At 38.6% G+C, this 17,853-nt stretch overlaps 9 protein-coding genes across 9 annotated transcripts; 4 read left to right on the top strand and 5 right to left on the bottom strand. All coding sequences in view use genetic code 12, as the record gives it.

The window, feature by feature from the left end:
- Positions 1-1,379: 1,379 nt before the first annotated feature.
- On the top strand, positions 1,380-3,026 carry MUP1 (Mup1p; the record flags this gene model as incomplete). The annotated part of the gene is made up of 1 exon (XM_049325692.1): positions 1,380-3,026. One exon carries the CDS (start codon positions 1,380-1,382, stop codon positions 3,024-3,026), a length of 1,647 nt encoding a protein of 548 aa, XP_049178765.1.
- Positions 3,027-3,470: 444 nt separating this feature from the next.
- KGF56_004270 (mitochondrial 54S ribosomal protein mL43) lies at positions 3,471-3,902 on the bottom strand (the record flags this gene model as incomplete). The annotated part of the gene is made up of 1 exon (XM_049325691.1): positions 3,471-3,902. One exon carries the CDS (start codon positions 3,900-3,902, stop codon positions 3,471-3,473), a length of 432 nt encoding a protein of 143 aa, XP_049178764.1.
- A 453-nt stretch (positions 3,903-4,355) lies between these two features.
- On the bottom strand, positions 4,356-5,003 carry ZCF3 (Zcf3p; the record flags this gene model as incomplete). Its single annotated transcript, XM_049325690.1, has 2 exons — positions 4,356-4,826; positions 5,001-5,003. The coding sequence occupies 2 exons, from the start codon at positions 5,001-5,003 to the stop codon at positions 4,356-4,358; spliced, it is 474 nt and encodes a 157-aa protein (XP_049178763.1).
- Positions 5,004-5,609: 606 nt separating this feature from the next.
- KGF56_004268 (sulfonate dioxygenase) lies at positions 5,610-6,770 on the bottom strand (the record flags this gene model as incomplete). The annotated part of the gene is made up of 1 exon (XM_049325689.1): positions 5,610-6,770. The coding sequence occupies one exon, from the start codon at positions 6,768-6,770 to the stop codon at positions 5,610-5,612; it is 1,161 nt and encodes a 386-aa protein (XP_049178762.1).
- An 857-nt stretch (positions 6,771-7,627) lies between these two features.
- On the bottom strand, positions 7,628-11,502 carry CTA3 (Cta3p; the record flags this gene model as incomplete). Its single annotated transcript, XM_049325688.1, has 2 exons — positions 7,628-11,394; positions 11,487-11,502. 2 exons carry the CDS (start codon positions 11,500-11,502, stop codon positions 7,628-7,630), a joined length of 3,783 nt encoding a protein of 1,260 aa, XP_049178761.1.
- A 1,250-nt stretch (positions 11,503-12,752) lies between these two features.
- On the top strand, positions 12,753-13,400 carry GAR1 (H/ACA snoRNP pseudouridylase subunit; the record flags this gene model as incomplete). Its single annotated transcript, XM_049325687.1, has 1 exon — positions 12,753-13,400. The coding sequence occupies one exon, from the start codon at positions 12,753-12,755 to the stop codon at positions 13,398-13,400; it is 648 nt and encodes a 215-aa protein (XP_049178760.1).
- A 114-nt stretch (positions 13,401-13,514) lies between these two features.
- Positions 13,515-14,621, bottom strand: KGF56_004265 (uncharacterized protein; the record flags this gene model as incomplete). Its single annotated transcript, XM_049325686.1, has 1 exon — positions 13,515-14,621. The coding sequence occupies one exon, from the start codon at positions 14,619-14,621 to the stop codon at positions 13,515-13,517; it is 1,107 nt and encodes a 368-aa protein (XP_049178759.1).
- A 183-nt stretch (positions 14,622-14,804) lies between these two features.
- KGF56_004264 (uncharacterized protein) lies at positions 14,805-15,404 on the top strand (the record flags this gene model as incomplete). The annotated part of the gene is made up of 2 exons (XM_049325685.1): positions 14,805-14,835; positions 15,013-15,404. 2 exons carry the CDS (start codon positions 14,805-14,807, stop codon positions 15,402-15,404), a joined length of 423 nt encoding a protein of 140 aa, XP_049178758.1.
- Positions 15,405-16,474: 1,070 nt separating this feature from the next.
- On the top strand, positions 16,475-16,852 carry KGF56_004263 (uncharacterized protein; the record flags this gene model as incomplete). The annotated part of the gene is made up of 1 exon (XM_049325684.1): positions 16,475-16,852. The coding sequence occupies one exon, from the start codon at positions 16,475-16,477 to the stop codon at positions 16,850-16,852; it is 378 nt and encodes a 125-aa protein (XP_049178757.1).
- Positions 16,853-17,853: the final 1,001 nt, after the last annotated feature.

Raw genomic sequence — 17,853 nt, 5'->3', positions numbered from 1 at the left:
GATACAAAACTACACGTGACTGGTTTTTATTTATGTTGCCCTGGAAGCTAGTTTTACTGTTTTTCAAAATGAAATATCACAAGTGCTTAAATTAGTTAGGTTAGTTGACCACAATATAGTATCTCCTGCAATACACTATACGTAATTGAATGATCTACAAGGATTTTCTAATATACAAGAGTTGCGGAACGACGAAATTGCTGCGAGTCTTTTATTACTGCAAGTCTTGATTTCTTTGACTCTTATTACTGCAAGTCTTTATTTCTGCAACTCCTTTAATTACTGCAAAATTTGTGTAAATTACAGTTATTATTGTGGCTTTTAGATAAATTGCCCATCGTGTTTGATGAGAGGACCACCTACTTGAATCTATTACAACAGTTGACTCTACCGCCTTACCGACAAATCCCATCTAACTAGACTAGTCGTATTTGAAATCACTTTTGGTTTCATAATTTATAGTGTGTGCCTCTTGCCAATATTAATCAAGTGTGGAATTGTTTGCTCTAATTATTTTCAAATTGCCAAAACTTGTGCAAATTCACGTGACTTAAACATCATCTCGTACGCCATCTTCTTTTCTTTTCTTTTCTTTTTTTTTTTTAATACTAAGTTCAACATTCTACACTTTTAGGAACCCTTTGATCCGCTAATTCACAGACCAATAAGACAATGACCATATCCGAAATATAAATCTGGATCTTAAACTATTATTTATATCCACCACATCGTATTACATCACCACTGGTGGGATTCTTCTCTATAAGTTAGTTAACCATTTCCAATATAAAAAAAAAATAATCAATAGAAAATAAAAAAAGATTACAAAAGAAAATACATCAAGAGATTATGCATGATCAGGCAAGGTACATGAGAAAAGCTCTGTCCTTTTTTATCCTCTATTCTTGTATGTTTTCAACAAGTTCTCAACAACGACTGAAACGCCGTAAATGAACAAAAAAACGATTAAGATTAGACTAAACATTTAAGGTTATTTTTGCTAACCCACTCTATTGTGTATTTCCTGCTGATTGTAGTTGTAGTTGTAGTTGTAGTTGTGGTGCGTTCGTTAGTTAGTTGTGGTTGCAACTGCGGCGGTAATCTTGACGGCGATCGTACCGCTTTTTGGTTACAATCGCGCGAACGATGAGAACAAATCGACGCAAGAAAAAAAATTGAGGCGACGGAAAAAAAAAAAAGAAATTTTTGTTAAAGAGATGAAAAATTTCACTCTTGGGAATATTCAACTGTGCAATAAATTCACCTCTTTGGGGGATATTTAAAGCCAGTTGTTTCACTTATAACCATTTCCCCTTGCATTTTCTCCAAAGTATACTTTTGGACAACCAATTGTATATTTTTTTTTTGTTTTTGACAAGATGGGGTTTTCCGACGTTTATAAATTCCTGAGTTCAAATACTACAGAAAAACAACAAGACGAAAGTATTGATAATGCAAGTCAATTCACTTCAGGCTCCGAAAAGGAAGCAGGATTAATACAAACAGATAAAAATGTTAAGGAAATCGGAATAGTTTCGGCATCTTTTCTTATGTTGAATAGAATGTTGGGTGCTGGTGTCTTTTCCACAGGGTCGACTATCTATGCATTATCAGGATCGGTGGGAACTTCTTTAATGATGTGGTTTGCAGGAACTGTTATTGCGTTTACTGGTTTGTTGGTTTATATGGAATTGGGAACAGCTTTACCAAGAAACGGAGGTGAAAAAAACTATTTGGAATATATGTTTCGAAAACCAAAATTTTTGATCACGGCAATGTATGCAGCGTATGTTTTTTTCCTTGGATGGGCTGCAGGTAATTCGATTGTTGTTGGTGAATATATATTGAATGCTGCGGGCAAAGAACCTGGCCAATGGAACTCAAGAGGCATTGGTGTAGCGGTGATTTCATTTGCATTTTTGATTAATGCCATCAATATCAAAGCTGGATTGTGGCTAGCTAATGCATTGGGGATCTTCAAAATCGTTATTGTTTTGTTTATTACAGTGACTGGTTGGGTTGCCTTGGGTGGCGGTATCAAGACAAACAATTTCCAACCAACGGGCAATTTTAATAATGCCTTTTCTGGTGAAAGTCCAACTGGATTTGGTATTGTTAATGCATTGTATAATGTCATTTGGTCCTATGTTGGTTATTCTAATGCCAACTATGCCCTTGGAGAAATTAAAAATCCTCAAAAAGTGTTAAAGGTTGCAGCACCAGTTGCATTTATTGGCCTTGGTATCATATACATGTTTGTCAATATTGCTTATTTTGCAGTTGTTCCAAAGGAAGAAATCGCTACTTCTGGTAGAATTCTAGCTGCTTCCTTCTTCAAGTTTGCATTTGGCGACAAAGCAGAGACTGCAGCTTCTGTATTCGTTGCATTATCGGCCTGGGCTAATGTTATGTCGGTTATTTTTTCACAAGGTAGAATTATTCAACAATTGGGTCGTGAGGGCTCGTTACCTTTTTCAAGATTTTTCGCAACTTCAAAACCCTTCAACACACCTTTTGTTGGATTGATGCAGCATTGGATTGTTTGTATTGTTACCATTTTGGCTCCTCCCCCTGGTGATGCTTATAACTTTATCTTGAACTTGATTTCGTATCCTTTGAATGTCGTTAATACAGTCATTGCCGGTGGCTTGATTTGGATCTATTACAAAAAGGCAAAGGGGCAAACTGAGTGGAACCCACCCATCAAAGCAAGTCTTCCCGTGGTTGTGTTTTTCTTTTTGGCATCATTGTACTTAATCGTTGCTCCATATATCCCACCAGTCAAAGGTCAAGAAGTTTATAAAAGTATGCCATATTGGATACATGCGGTTGTTACATGGGGGATTTTCGGTATTGGTCTAATATATTGGGTCTGTTGGGTACAAATATTGCCTCGTATTGGAGGTTACCGTCTTGTAGCTAAAGAAGTGCTTGGATCTGACGGATTTTGGAGGAATAAAATCTATAAAGTTTCAAGGGATAGTATAGATGCAAATATATCTGAAGATGGAGAAACCGTTGATTAATGCGGGAGAAAAAAAAAAAAAAAAAAGAATGAGCCAACGTCCCATTAGCAGTGCCGTAGTCATTACCGGCCGTGGGCCGCTCTGCAGTTTCTTTTTTATTTTCCGGTTTAGTTCAGTTCAGTTCAGTTCAGTTCAGTTGCGCGCGTTTGCGTATATAGAAAGAAACAGATATTATAGATGAAGGGTATATTCAATTAAGGTTTTATAATAGACAGTTTGATTTAGAAAAAGAACACTATTAGTAACTATGTCAATAACTTTGTAAACTAGCCGGCACTATCGAGCAGAGTAAGATTAGTGGAGCACGCTAGCTGCTACCGCTAGCTATAAGTATTAGCTTCTATTAATGCTTGTACTGTAATTTGTTTCCATCTCTCAAGAAAGAAGGAGAAAAAAAAAAAAAAAAAAACACTCTTTTTACAGATTTTGATAATATGATTTTCACTATATGTTATATCTATGACCTTTTGGTTGGTGCAAAGGCGACCATATACCTCTAACCGACTCATTATTAGAAACAACCTTATGATTGCATTTGAACAATTCATTGCCAGAACGTTGACTAAATTCATTGATCTTCTCAATAATTTTAAACTTGTCTATATTCCTTACATCAACAACATTTTTGGTACTTTTATCGCTATTATTGTAGTGGAATATTAGTTTGGGATGACCTGTTCGTTTCCGTATTTCAAATATCGTTTGTGGTTTGGATGATGCTATTTTGTTCAACTCTCCACTAGTTAGAAGTTGACGCAATCCCTCGGATGAGCCACCCCAATTACAGTATTCTAAAGTTATCTTCTTACATGGGTGTATATATGCTCCTACCCCATTACGTGCAATCGACGTTCTTGCTATAGCTTTGACTGGCATTTTGTTAGCGCTGAGGAATAAAGTGCAAGAGTTTATTGCATATCTGTGATTTTGGGTGAAAAATTTTTTTTCTTTTGTAAAAGAGAAAAGTCGTGCGAACATGGACACTATCCACTATCGACACTATCGACACTATCGAGCAGAGCGAGATAGTGACCATAGTGTCTGTGACGGCTAGTCAGTGTTACTACACTATCTCGCTCTGCTCAATAGTGTCATTAGTCGGTGTACTCCACTATCGAGCAGAGCGAGATGCTACCACTAGCTGTCTATAGTGTCATTAGTCAGTGTACTCCACTATCGAGCAGAGCGAGATTGCGACGATAGTGTCTGTGACGGCTAGTCAGTGTTACTACACTATCTCGCTTTGCTCGATAGTGTCATTGGTCAGTGTCATCAGTCAGTATCGGTCAGTGTGCTTGTACTGTAATTCAAAATGCTCTTGCTTAAATTTCAGCTACTCACGTCACATAAGTTGTTCTCGGCATTGAAGCTGGTAATGACAAATTTCGTTGCTGTCGTACGGTTTTTATTATTAGTTCCAAGTGACCATCCTTGTTCTCTCTTTGCCCCTCTGACATTACTATCTTTTGTCTGTAATCTATAACTGGGATTATATAACGGAGGTAGCTGCATAAAGCCGACATCATCGTTAATTCCTAATGCTGTGGTACTTTTTATTGGAGATTGTAAAGGACTAGGGTACGGATTAATCACTCCTATCGGAGTTTTTGTTGCTGCTGTTGTTGTTGTTGTCGTCGTTACCAACAAGGAATTGATATCGCATTTCTTTCTTACTAAAGAGCTTTTCACTACTTGATTCTTTTCAACTAAACTGTCTCGTTTGACCTCTGGCCAACAACATTGCAAGAAATTCCGTGTACATGCTTGACATTTGCCATTCAATCTATTCTCGTCACACTTCTTCTTCCTCCTGCGGCACGTCAAACATCCAGTCTTTGTCCGCCTTTTCATTGAGTTACTACTAAAAGTATCCTTTCTCAGCTGTCTAGTTATTTTTTTCTCTTGTTTTGTACTACTACTAGATTTTTTTCCTACAGAAGAATGTGCTGGTAACAATTTCACGGGAAAGGTCACCATTTGTTGATATGATCTATAGCTCTGCTTCATCTTTAGAACCGGTTAAGGAGAGGCGAGTTGGATAAATCTCTGCTAAAGTAAAAACCTTTCTTTTAAAAGAAGCTAAATGATCTCCTGTAACTCAGTTATTCTCTATAGTTTGAAAGCATCTAACGTCATCTAAACAGAAAAAAAAAAAAAAAAAAAAAAAAAAAAAAAAAAAAAAAAAAAAAAAAAAAAAAAGAAACGAAACGAAAGAAAACGGAAAAGAAGAACAAATTTGGAAATGGCAGAATAGCGGAATAAAGAAGAGGGGATGGTAAACACAAAAAAAAACCAGAGCCAGCTAAGGAAGACTAGCTAACAAAAGATTTTTTTATCGAGAAATACCAGGTATACTCAAACTAATCAAGAAGTTGTGTTTTAGGGGGAGGGGGGAAAAAGGTGTAGTATTCTCAGAGAGGGCACTGTCTTTAGATAGAGAAATAAGCTTTCTCGCGCACTCTACAACTTTATCATAATTCATAATCCATAATCCTAAAATCTCCTAATTTCCTATTCAAATAGAAATGTACTTGAAATAAATTCCATTCTCATTGTATCTCCTCGGTCCTCATTTAGAATCCTTTATTCAGCCTTTAAGCTTGCAAAAGCCTGTTCCAAATCACCTGGTGAATAGTCCTCCTTATTCAAATCTTCGATTTTCTCAATTGGACGCTCAGCCAAAACACTAATTCTGAAAGCGTGTCTAACATCACCTTCCACAGTATCAAAGGAAGCAGTATGTTGTACACCACTGTTATGGAACAAAGCAACCTTATTCTTTACACCGCCTTCCCAATTGACTCTCAATTGCAAGTCATGACTTTTTTCAATCAAGTCATTTAAAAAGTTCAACAAGTATTCACTTTCTTCCTTCTTCAACTCAACAATTCTTCTGCCAAACCCACGATTGACAAAAATTGACTTTTCTTTTGTTACTGGATCCAATCTGATCAATGGATGGATATTGGAAACTGGTTTTCTTCTCTGGATACCCCCTTGAATAGATGAGTTGAAAGCCTGATCTTCACTTGTGTGTAAAACATGTAAACCCTCCAACATCTTTTGCATGCGTGGAGACAATCTTCTGTAAGCTTCTTGAGTATCGGCAAAAACAGTATCTCCACCGTCACCACTTTCCAACACTTGGAAAACTGTGAATTTACTTGGAGTTAACTCATAAGATATATCACTGTGCCAAGAAGTATTGGTTACTCTTTCATTAAAGATTCTTCCCAATTCTCCCTTCTCTGGTCTCCTATAGGTGATGTGCAACTCTGGGTGGCCTTTGGGAGAACCCGAACTTGGATGAATATGTAATGGACCGAAATATTTACCAAACTCAACAGCAAACTCAGGACCTTTACTAGCAAAGTCCTGGTCATTGAACAACAAGACTTTTCTTTGAGCTAACAATAAAGCAAGCTCGTCTTTACCAGCATCATTCAACTGAGATAATTGAACACCACTAACTTCAGTTCCAAACTTTGGTGTGATTTTTCGAACTGTGAAATCTCCACCCTTGGGAAACAAATTAGGAAATGCTGGATCAGCTAAACTACCGCGATCTTGATATTTATGGAATTTCAAGGGTGGATACTTTTCACGTGGATCCCACGTTGGTAAAAATTCAGGAAACTTGGCAATTTTCCTGTTAGCTGCATTTATCACCAAAACACCATCCTCATCAACATCGTCAAACTCCTTGTTATAGTGAATATCTGAGTTTGAAAACTTTGGTTCCATTATAAAAAAATCCTTAAATTAACTTCAATTTTTTGCTTGTTTTTGTCTCTACTGACACAGGGAAGTGGTCCCTCTAGAAACTGCAAGAACAAAAAACGTTCATCCTTTTATACTATTGCAAAAACTACTCACCAATATGGTCAATGGTGCAAAAAGTTAATCCTTGTGATATGTCATCATCATTGTTTCATTCTGAAAAATTCCCTATCCTTCTTTTCCACACTTTTTTTTTCTCTCCCTCACTTCTCGCTACTTGTACCCGATAGCTTAGTATTTAATACGCCATAGTTTTTTTTTCTTTCAACCACTTCAAATATAGACAGTTGGTAGCGATTTTTATTAATCGGCTCGGGATTTTTTCTCACACATTTCACATTATCAAACTCTTTAACCTGACGAGAACCTAATCCCGCTCGATGTTTAAATGGATTGGTAATTAACAATTTTTTTAAATAAAAACGTCTCCACAAGTAAGAGTCAATAACAGCGAATCAAATCCGACAGCAAATCATTTTTCATGTTAATAACAGTAAATCATTTTTCATTCTCTTCTTTTCCTTGCTTTTCTCTTGTTTCCTTTATTATTCGTGGTATCTTTTCTTTTCATCAACTAGATAAACCAAGCAAGAGAGATAGACAAAAAAGGAGAGATATGGAGAGAAAAGAAGGTTTTAGTAGATGAGCCTCAATTTTATTTAATTAGCAGATTCTACAAAATTTATCAATCCAAGAAAACACAAAAAAACAAAAAGCTTACATCTAATAAATACATATGTATTTTACTAATATGTAATAACGTAGTACCAAAAGCTTGATCATTATATTTTTCAGCCCCCCCCCCTTTCTCCTGTGGACTTTTAAGCATTATCCAACAAATAATTAGTAGCTGCTTCTAAGTCTCCATTTTTGCTCTTTAACGCCTCTCTAGCTGTAGTTTCATCAAATCCCATACCTATCAACTCTTGAACAGCATATGTATAGTTTTCATTTGAATCATGAGAAGGTGATGCAGGATAGTTGCCTGGTATATTATAAGATGTTTCTATATTTTCTGTTTCTTGTTCAGTTTGAGACTGTGCATTTCCAAATCCCGCAAATAATTGTTCCCATTCATCATTATTGCTCGTGTTTGTAGGAGTTTCATTCGCAAAATCCGGTGCGTTGGAATTGGTGAAATCATCGTTCAAACGAAATTCTTCTTCTTGGTAAAACTCGTCATCTACATCTCCTCCATTGTCCACTTGTGCCGCTTCTAAATTGTCAAAATCTTCATTTTTGAAAAAGTCCTTATTTGATTCTTCCTCTAAAGCAGCTGGCTCGAGATTATTAAACTCATCATCATCTAATGAAGAATCGATATGCGTATGCGCAGGGGTTGTAGTTGTATTTGTGGTTGGTGTCGTCGTGGTTGACTGTTCCTTCTGTTGTTGTTGCTGTTGTTGTTGTTGCTGCTGCTGCTGCTGTTTAAACTCATTTGCTGCATCATCAAAACGCTGAGACTCTCCCTCATCTGATGAATCACTTTCTTGATAGTCAAGTTCTCTAATTGGTGGGAACTCGGTGTTATCTGGGGATCGAGCATCTGCTGAATTGACCAACTCGAATGACGATGACCCCTTATCGCTGTCACGAGCTTCTTCTGGTGCTTGACCTATCGTTTCTCTATCTGAAACGTCTATATTATCATCTCTCACGGACAATGCAGCATTGTTTTGAACACTTGACGTCAAAGATTCTGTTCTTTGAACTCCAACTAGTACACCTGGCATACCAACCATTCCGCCTGCAATACCAGCATTTGTGCCTTGAGGAAACTGAAACTCCGAATTACTAGGTGACGTAATCGGAGTATCACCATCGTCTGCATTATCAGTGGTGATAGACGAAGTATTTGTTACATTGTCAGCTCGATCATTTACTGACAAGTTCTTGACACCTTGACTAGCAATGCGTATTTTTTTATCTTCAGCATGTTGCTGCTGCTCTTGCAGTTCCAGTTGCAGTTGCAGTTGCTGTTGTTTTTGCTGCAGTTGCTCATTTGTTGAAGCTGTTTTAGTTTCATTTGAATCGGGTGATTGTCCAAGAGCGTGAGATGCCACATTGGCAACACCGCTGATAACAGCTCCTACACCAGCACCCACGCCAGCTGCTAATCCCATTGCAGAAAAGTCTGTACTTGGTTTAGTGGGCTTGTTTTCTTGCAATTCTCTTTGTTTTGCTTGCAACTCCTTCTGTTGCTTCTCCTGTAATACTCTCTCTTTTTCGGCATTATCTATTTGCAACTGCAATTGTTTATGTAACTCTTCAATTTCTGCAATTTTACTTTTCAACTCCTCATTCTTTACAATGACAACTTGAACTTGTGATTTTCTAACTGCGACTTGATTGTGCAAACTGTGACCATCTGCTGTTTTTAAAGCAAGTTGCTTCTCAAGCTCCACTGTTTCCGCATTTAAGGTCCCCAATTTTTCCTTCAAAGAGCTGTTCTCCTTTTGAAAATTCTCAACTGCTACTTGTTTCTCGTGCAAATCTGTAGACAATGCATTGAGTCTTGCTTCAGCTATCGATGCTTCTGATCTCAAAGCTTCACTTTCTTCGCGTGCAGTAACCAAACTTGCCTCCACTTGTTTAACTTGGGCCACTTCATTATCATAAGATGTCCTCAAATTCTTGAGTTTATTTTCAAATTCACTCTTTGCATTGAGCAATCTCTTGAGTTCCTGTTCTGCTTTAGTTTTCTTCTCGTCCAACTTAGTTGTTTGATTGCGAAGAGAATTGATTTGATTTGAAACGTTTGCCAAGTCGGAAGAAGCTTGTGATAATTGGGCAGAAGTAGCTGGGTCTGCCAACAAGTCACTGTTCTTACTAGCAGCGGGTTGGGGCTGTTGCTGTTGTTGAGAAACAGATCTCTCATTGCCAGCATTCGTTGAAATAGTCGGTTGTCTAGAGCTAGGCGGAGGTGGCACACTTCTCAACGCATCATAATTAACCGTTAAGGTAGGTTCGGAAGGCGCAGAAAGTTGGGGTTTCACATCCTTCGCTTTACTATCATTGCCCCAAAATTCATCTTGTTTCTTTTCTGTTGATGACGATGACGAATACGTAGTTGCTGGTGCCGGTTGTTGTTGTTGTTGTTTCAGCATCAATGATTGACCAAAACTTGAGGTTGGTTTAAAACTACTGTTTAAGCTGGAACGTACATTGGGTACTTCTGAGTTTGATAAGTCAGAGCTTGACGTTCTTTGATTCAAGCCTTGTTTTTTCGCAGGAGCAGTAGAATGAATAACAGGCAGCGGCGAGGTGCTTCCAAAAATATCCACCAAATCATCCATAGAGGATTTTGGTTTAGTTGGCAGTTTTATTGGAGATGTATGACTTGAATGACTACCGCTATTCATCTGTGGCACTTGTTGTTGTTGTTGTTGCTGTTGAAAATTAGAAGATGGATCTTTCAATGACTCAATTAGAGAATCGGGAATCACATTTGGCAAAATATATCCTCCTGTTTTTCTATTCACCAAGAATAGCGCAATACCAAATTCCAATTTTGTGAAAAGTCCGGTGTTTTGAATATCGGCCAAGTCCCAGATTAATGCCAAGTCTTGTTGGCTCAATTTTGAAGTCATCAAAAACGATGCAACTTGGTCGGGATTCAAGTGACCAGCATTGTCCTTGTCTAGATTAGTAAAGATTGCATCATACTGCGCCTTCATACTTGGGGTAGCAACCCATTCTCCAGAAGCATAACTAGAAGATGGCGGTCTTACCGATGGGTGGCGAATGGCTGTCTGCTGAGAACTCACTGAGCCAGTTGATGTTTGACGCGAAGAGTTTCGGCCTTGACTTTGGCTTTGACTTTGACTATGGCCCTGGCTTTGTGGAAGTGGAACCGGTTTGTTTTGGTCTTTTCCTTCAACTGATTGCCAAATAGAGTCTGGCAAAAAAGAAGGTAATTGTTTGATATGATTGCTCAATAATCCTTGAATCAAATGCATAGCTATTATGAAAGCACTAGCATTCAAAGCACCCGAGTTATTCCTATCAACCAAATTCCAAATTTGCCCCAACACTGGGGTGGGTAAACGAGCTTTTAGGAATATATCCTTTGCTTGAGAGCCGCTCAACTCGCCTTGAACTGATCCCACGGTTTTGCTAAACAATCGCAAAAACTTGTCATAGTCTGATGGGGATACCGCATTGAAAATTTGGTCCTGAAAATTACCAGATTGAGCAGTAGGATTAGTGGTAGCAGCACCAGCAGTAGCAGCAGAAGTAAAGTTGCTGGGTGATTGAGTTTTTGGTTGAGGAATGCTCAAATCGGCAAATTTTGGCAATGGACCTGGTGTATCTGCCAATCCCTGAGTGGGATGGTGACCAGCCTGAGCATACCCAATCAATCTCATGGCACAACAAAACCCATACTGGTTCAAAAACCCCAAATTGTTTTGATCAGCAATCTGCCATATTTCACCTAAAATTGTTGGCGGTAAACCGGACTTTTCAAAAGTAGGCCTTACTTTTTCCCCAGTTATCACTCCACTATTTTCAGGGTCTAGGAATTTGAATAACTGCGTGTAAAATGTTTTCTCTTCCGGTGTTAATCCAACCTTAAATGTAGGTGTCGCTATTACCATTATCGGTTAGTAAAAGCAAAAAAAAAAAAAAAAAAAAAAGAAAAACCCGTGTGTCCCTTATAATGAAGTCTCCATGACATACGTGCCGACAAGCTCATCTTTCCACAATCAGTTAACGAAGAAGGCGATTGATTAGAAAAACCTCAATATTCCAAAAGCTGATCGCAAGTAAGCAAAAAAAAACAACGTATGTTTCAGGTCTAAGATTCGAGTTATAATCGCCGAAAGGAGGATGTTGAAGGTTTTCTATTTTTCGAGAAGAACTGGAAGCACTAAAGGCTTTGCTACAAACATCCAAACATACGTATAATGCAGTTTAAAGTTTATTTAATGTGCGGCTCTAAATGCTACCAAGTGATGACACTATCGCCACTCCACTTCACTATCGAGCAAAGCGAGATAGTGGAGCAGCACTAACTCTCACCAACACTATCGACACTATCGAGCAGAGCGAGATAGTGGAGCAGCACTAACTCTCACCAACACTATCGACACTATCGAGCAGAGCGAGATAGTGGAGCAGCACTAACTCTCACCAACACTATCGACACTATCGAGCAGAGCGAGATAGTGGAGCAGCACTAACTCTCACCAACACTATCGACACTATCGAGCAGAGCGAGATAGTGGAGCAGCACTAACTCTCACCAACACTATCGACACTATCGAGCAGAGCGAGATAGTGGAGCAGCACTAACTCTCACCAACACTAACGACACTAGCGACATTATCTACGCTATCGACACTATCGACATTATCTACGCTATCGACACTAGCGACACTATCTACGCTATTGACACTAGCTCGCTCTGCTCGATAGTGTCGCCTCTGCTCGATTGGAGCAGCACTTGTTAGTTTGTAACAACACTTGGCGCGCTGTAAACTGAAGCGCGAGGGGGGGAGGGGAAGAAGCGCGAGGAATATGAGAAGTTAGAGCTTTACAGTGTTGGCGCGTGGACGTGTGGGCGCAACGAACGTTGTGTGCCTGGGAACATTTAATCGACGTACACGTACACAATTGGACTATAAACCTCATTCTATTTTTGTATCAGTGAGCACGACTATATAAATAAGAGAGAGAAAGCAGAGCAGAGGAAAGAAAAGAGAAAAAGAATTTGGTTGGTTACATAATCCATGTGCGGCGGCTTATATAATCCTGGTGAGGCTGCTTACACAATCTATTATTAAGCGATGAATTTTTTTTTTTTCATTATACCTAAATTTTTCAGCCGATGAGTATCTTATATCATATAGTTGCAACTGGAAAGGAAGAAAAGGGGTCAAGAAAGGAAGAACAACTTCCTATAAAAAAAAGAAAAGAACCTAAAGAAGTTACAATTGGAATAAGATGAATAGAGGCAGAGGAGGATTTAGGGGCGGCAGCCGTGGAGGTGGTGGTTTTGGTGGAAGAACTTTTCAGCCACAAGGGCCACCAGATACAGTTTTAGAGATGGGTTCCTTTATGCAAGCGTGCGAGGGAGATATTGTGTGTCGTTCCACAAATGTTAAAATACCATACTTCAATGCGCCTATATATTTGGAAAACAAGACGCAGGTGGGAAAAGTAGACGAGATACTAGGACCTTTGAATGAAGTGTTTTTCACAATAAAACCATCGGAGGGTGTCAAGGCAGAGTCATTCAAGGACGGAGACAAATTTTTTATTGGACCTGACAAACTATTACCTTTGGAAAGGTTTTTGCCCAAACCACCTTCAGTGGGACCAAAACCAAAGAGGAAGCCAGGCACTGCTGGTGGTGGTGGTGGAAGAGGCGGTCGTGGTGGAGGCAGAGGCGGAAGCAGAGGTGGCTTTTCAAGCAGAGGTGGTCGTGGTGGAGGAATGGGCCGTGGTGGAGGAGGTGGTGGAGGCAGGGGTGGCTTTTCAAGTAGAGGTGGTGGTGGCCGCGGTGGTGGTCGTGGGGGAGGATTTTCTGGTAGAGGTGGAATTTCAAAACCCGGTAGAGGTGGAAATAGAGGAGGCAGAGGTCGCTTTTAAGAAAAGAGTAAAATAAGAAAATAATAAAAAAAAAAGAAGAAGCTAAATGGAGTCAAGTGGTGCTGAGTGAAGTCGAGTGAGACTTTCATGGATAAATGTGTACATTAGTTTCACTTATAGTAAGTTACAACCTTGAAGAATGCTGCATCTAATAGTTTTGATTCCAGAAAAATCTGATATAAACTTATTGACATGGGCATTGTTGAACATAAATTTTGGCGGAAGTGCAATTTCACAAACGCCTGAACTTTCAATTAAATCGTTGTAATGCTGCAAAACTGCTTGGTTCCCCAGAACAATCATATCTCTACTATTTTCCTTTTTAAAAATATCCTTTTTAAAGTATTTCCTCAATACCTCATCCATCTTGGTAAACACTATATCAAAGGGAATACCGAGATTTGACAAATGACTAATTATGTGCATATCTTCCTCGTGGAAACCATGGATTGAATCTATCAATAAGATAACTTTTTTCAATAGCTTACGCTTTTCCAAATATTCTATAACCACTTTCCCTTGTCTGGGTGCTCCTCTTTCTCCATAACCTGGACTATCAATGAATCGAAGCTTTCTGGAAATGTTGAAACAGTTTAAGGTTTTCGTATATCCGGCTTTGGCAGATACATATGCTAGCTGATCGGTTCGACTAAGACTTTCATTAGGGTTGATGAGACTGTTTATCAATGATGATTTGCCTACATTTGTATGACCCATGATTAATACCTCGGGTAGCGGTTTCAAGAGTTGTGGTTTGATCCCAAAAGTTTTCTTTGGACTCAAATTGAAAGCTTGCGAATTACCTATACTATTTTCCATTGCTCTTTCAATCTTTCTAAGTCGGTCAATTTGTAACTTTTCAACTTTAACATCGGGGATTTCTTCGTAATCTGCTATTGTCCACTCCAACTCGGTCTTTGCATTATTAAAAAAGGTCTGTGACCTAGCAATCTGTTTCGCCGTAAAGGGCTCAATACCTTCTTCTAGAAAGATATCGTTCAAAATGACGGAGCTTACTATATTTTTTCTTAGTTTCTTCTCTTGTCTATTTCTCTCTTGTGATGTCTTTGATTCTTTCCCATTATTATTTGCTCTACTGTCATATAACAGGGAAAGTGTGTATGGCGGAGTGCTAGGTTTCTCTAAGGAAGAAGTTAGGTAGTCTATCGAGAGAAAACGCTTTGCTGGGCTAGATAGTCGCTTCATCATCATCATCATCATTATTATTGTTATGATGATGATATTGATCTCGGAATTTTCAACCACCCATCATCATCATTAGAAAAAAAACTTGAAAGTAAATTCCGCGCCCAAAAAAAACAAACCCATCTGTCCCCTGCTTTATCTATCCCCTGCTTTATCTGTCCCCTGCTTTATCTATCCCCTTCGTTTTTACTGTGCCTCATGGTCAAGGTCCGTTATCCCGTGTTAATAAGTATGTTTGTTTGTTTTCTTTTTCTGTTGATAGCAAAGAATGTTTAGTTTCTAACAATATTTCCCCCTTTGCGTGGGCTAGTCTTTATTTTGACACTACTAGGAGCTGGATACTTGGGATTTGCCCTGATTGAGCTAGTACATGACAAAATACTTCATTTCTTTACATTTTGTATAGTCACCCTTGAGTTTTATTTCATATTTGATGCTCCATTCAAGTCATTGAAGATCATTCGGTATCTAACGTTTGTCATTTGTACGTTAGCAGGCAGTCTAGGTCTGGAAATATTGCAACATATTGTTAATCCAGCAAGAGTGTTTGATCCTTACGATATTTTGTGCAATGTTCTTGGCAGTTTGCTTGGTTTGGGAATATCAATAACTTACCTGCATTACAAAAAGGGGAAAGCTAAAAAGGAGAGATTCAGGTATAATAGATTGATGAATAGTGATTTACGCGCGGTTGAGGAAATAGTGCTCGAAGAAGGAGATTGTAGTGTTGCTAACGGAGAAAATAGCGGCAGGTCGACCCCGAATGATTACGTTAATATACAAATGAAGGATTTTTGAGACGAAAAGCTCTAATCTGCGACCATCACCGTATCGGGGATAAAGTTGTCCCGTTAACCATCAAGTCTATTGTAATCGACTCTACTGTAATTGAGTCTCTAATATTTTTGGTCTGTACACTAAAACATTTCTGTCGCCTCGATAAAAACGAAGAACAACCTTATTTAATAAGCAGTAAGTTTGCACTATTCAATAAGTGGCAACTTGCGTGGACTATCGAGCAAAGCTATAGACTATCGAGCAAAGCTATAGACTATCGAGCAGAGCGAGATAGTCTATATCTACTCTCCCTATAGACTATCGAACAAAGCGAGATGGTTTATATCTACAATTTGCGTTATTCAATAAGTAGTAATTTGCGTTATTCAATAAGTAGTAATTTGCGTTATTCAAATAGCCACCTATCTGAAGCTGATAATGTCTGTATAGTCAGTGTACTACACTATCTCGCTTCGCTCGATAGTGTCGATAGTGTCGATAGTGTCACTAGTCAGTGCTGTTCCACTATCTCGCTCTACTTGATAGTGTCGCCATTAGCTTACTCTCTACATAGTGAGCAGCCAAGCCTCATTAAATGAGGCTTGTCACTATTAGTTAATAGTAATTGGTCAGTGTTGCTCCACCATCTCGCGATGCTCGATTGTGTCGATAGTGTCACTAGTCAGTGCTGTTCCACTATCTCGCTTTGCTTGATAGTGGAGTGTCGATAGTGTCACTAGACAGTGCTGCTCCACTATCTCGCTTTGCTCGATAGTGGAGTGTCGATAGTGTCACTAGACAGTGCTGCTCCACTATCTTGCTTTGCTCGATAGTGAAGTGTCGATAGTGGAGTATCGATAGTGAAAATGTTTAAATTAAATTGCTGCGAAAAAATCTTGGAGATTACTAATTGGGTTAACTTAGTAAGCAAATTATGTAAAGAAGATAATTACTTGCATAAAAAATGCACTTGTTAATTTAATTGTAATCCAATAGAAGAAAAGGTTAATATAATTAGACGAGGTTTATTTATATAGCTTGTATTATCCCTTTAAATAGATTGTAATTGCAATTAGTAGTAAATTGACACAATGGTTGAAGAATTTTATGGAGGAATAAAATCTTACGACGTTCATACTTATTGGAACAATAATAATGAAAAAGAACGCGAGTTTGCATATCAGTTACGAGAGAATGTAAGCAAAGATTTTGCTGAGGATATTGCAAATGGAGATATACGAGTACACAAGTTTTGGGATAAACCTATTGGGCCACATCCCATCAATATGTGGGAATTAGATTTTAAGAAACCAGAAATTTTTGTTAAAATTGTCCCCTATTTTCAATTGAATCATGGCAAATTATCGGTCTTGATACATCCAAGATCTGATCAGGGAGATTTGAAAGATCATACTGATCATGCATTATGGCTTGGTCACAAGGTGAGATTAGATACTACTTATTTATAAAATACCAAAATAAAACAAAAACAAAAACAAAAACAAACTTGAACAAAACAAACTTGGACAAAACAAACTTGAAAAAAAACTAAACAAAACCAACTAAAACCAGCTTGAACTACTTCATCAGTGAAGTAATCACACGGGTTTGATTACTTCATCAGCGATTACTTCTATATCGATTACTTCTATAGTTTAACTCAACTTCTGCTACCTCTATAACATATATATCCAGCGGAAAAAATTGGTGGCTATATAAAATCAATCTTTTATGGAGGAAAAAAGGAGCTTGCCTTCCAAACAAGAGGCCTAGTCAGTGCTGCTCATGGACATATATATGCTATATAACGTGCATTGTGGGATAGCATCACTATCGAGAGATAGTGGAGCAGCACTGACTAGTGACACTATCTACGCTATCGACACTATCTCGCTCTACTCGATAGTGTCGCCTCTGCTGTATAGTGGAGCAGTTTCTACTCGTCTAAGGAAATAATTTTTTTTTTGAACTGAAGAAGAAGGCATAACTCAGTAGTAGTATCGTCACTATCGAGCAGAGCGAAAGCACACTGACTAGCTTGTTGCAACACTAACTAGCTTGTTACGACGCTATCTCTCTCTGCTCAATAGTGTCGCTCCTTTTCACTAGTCAGTGTGCTCCACTATCTCGCTTCGCTCAATAGTGTCGCTCCTTTTCACTAGTCAGTGTGCTCCACTATCTCTCTCTGCTCAATAGTGTCGCTCCTTTTCACTAGTCATTGCTGCTCCACTATCTCGCTTCGCTCGATAGTGTCGATAGTGTTGATCGTGTCGATAGTGTCGCGGTTTTCTCTTTTTAAAAAGCCCATTGGAGAATTCTGCTATGCCGTTTGTGTTTTTCACTTTAGTTGTAGCAATATTTTTTCCCCTTTGCCTTACTACGCTGAAACTTAGTCACTTGGCTGGACCAGGATTAGACCCTCTAGAGATCTGATTCTATAATTCTGACATACAAAATCATCACCATTTTT

This window comes from Candida oxycetoniae (assembly GCF_023343755.2).
Source record: "Candida oxycetoniae strain CBS 10844 chromosome Unknown scaffold16, whole genome shotgun sequence".
Lineage (NCBI taxonomy): Eukaryota > Fungi > Ascomycota > Pichiomycetes > Serinales > Debaryomycetaceae > Lodderomyces > Lodderomyces oxycetoniae.
The sequence above is the reverse complement of the archived record's forward strand: the minus strand, read 5'-3'. Positions and strand labels throughout refer to the sequence as shown.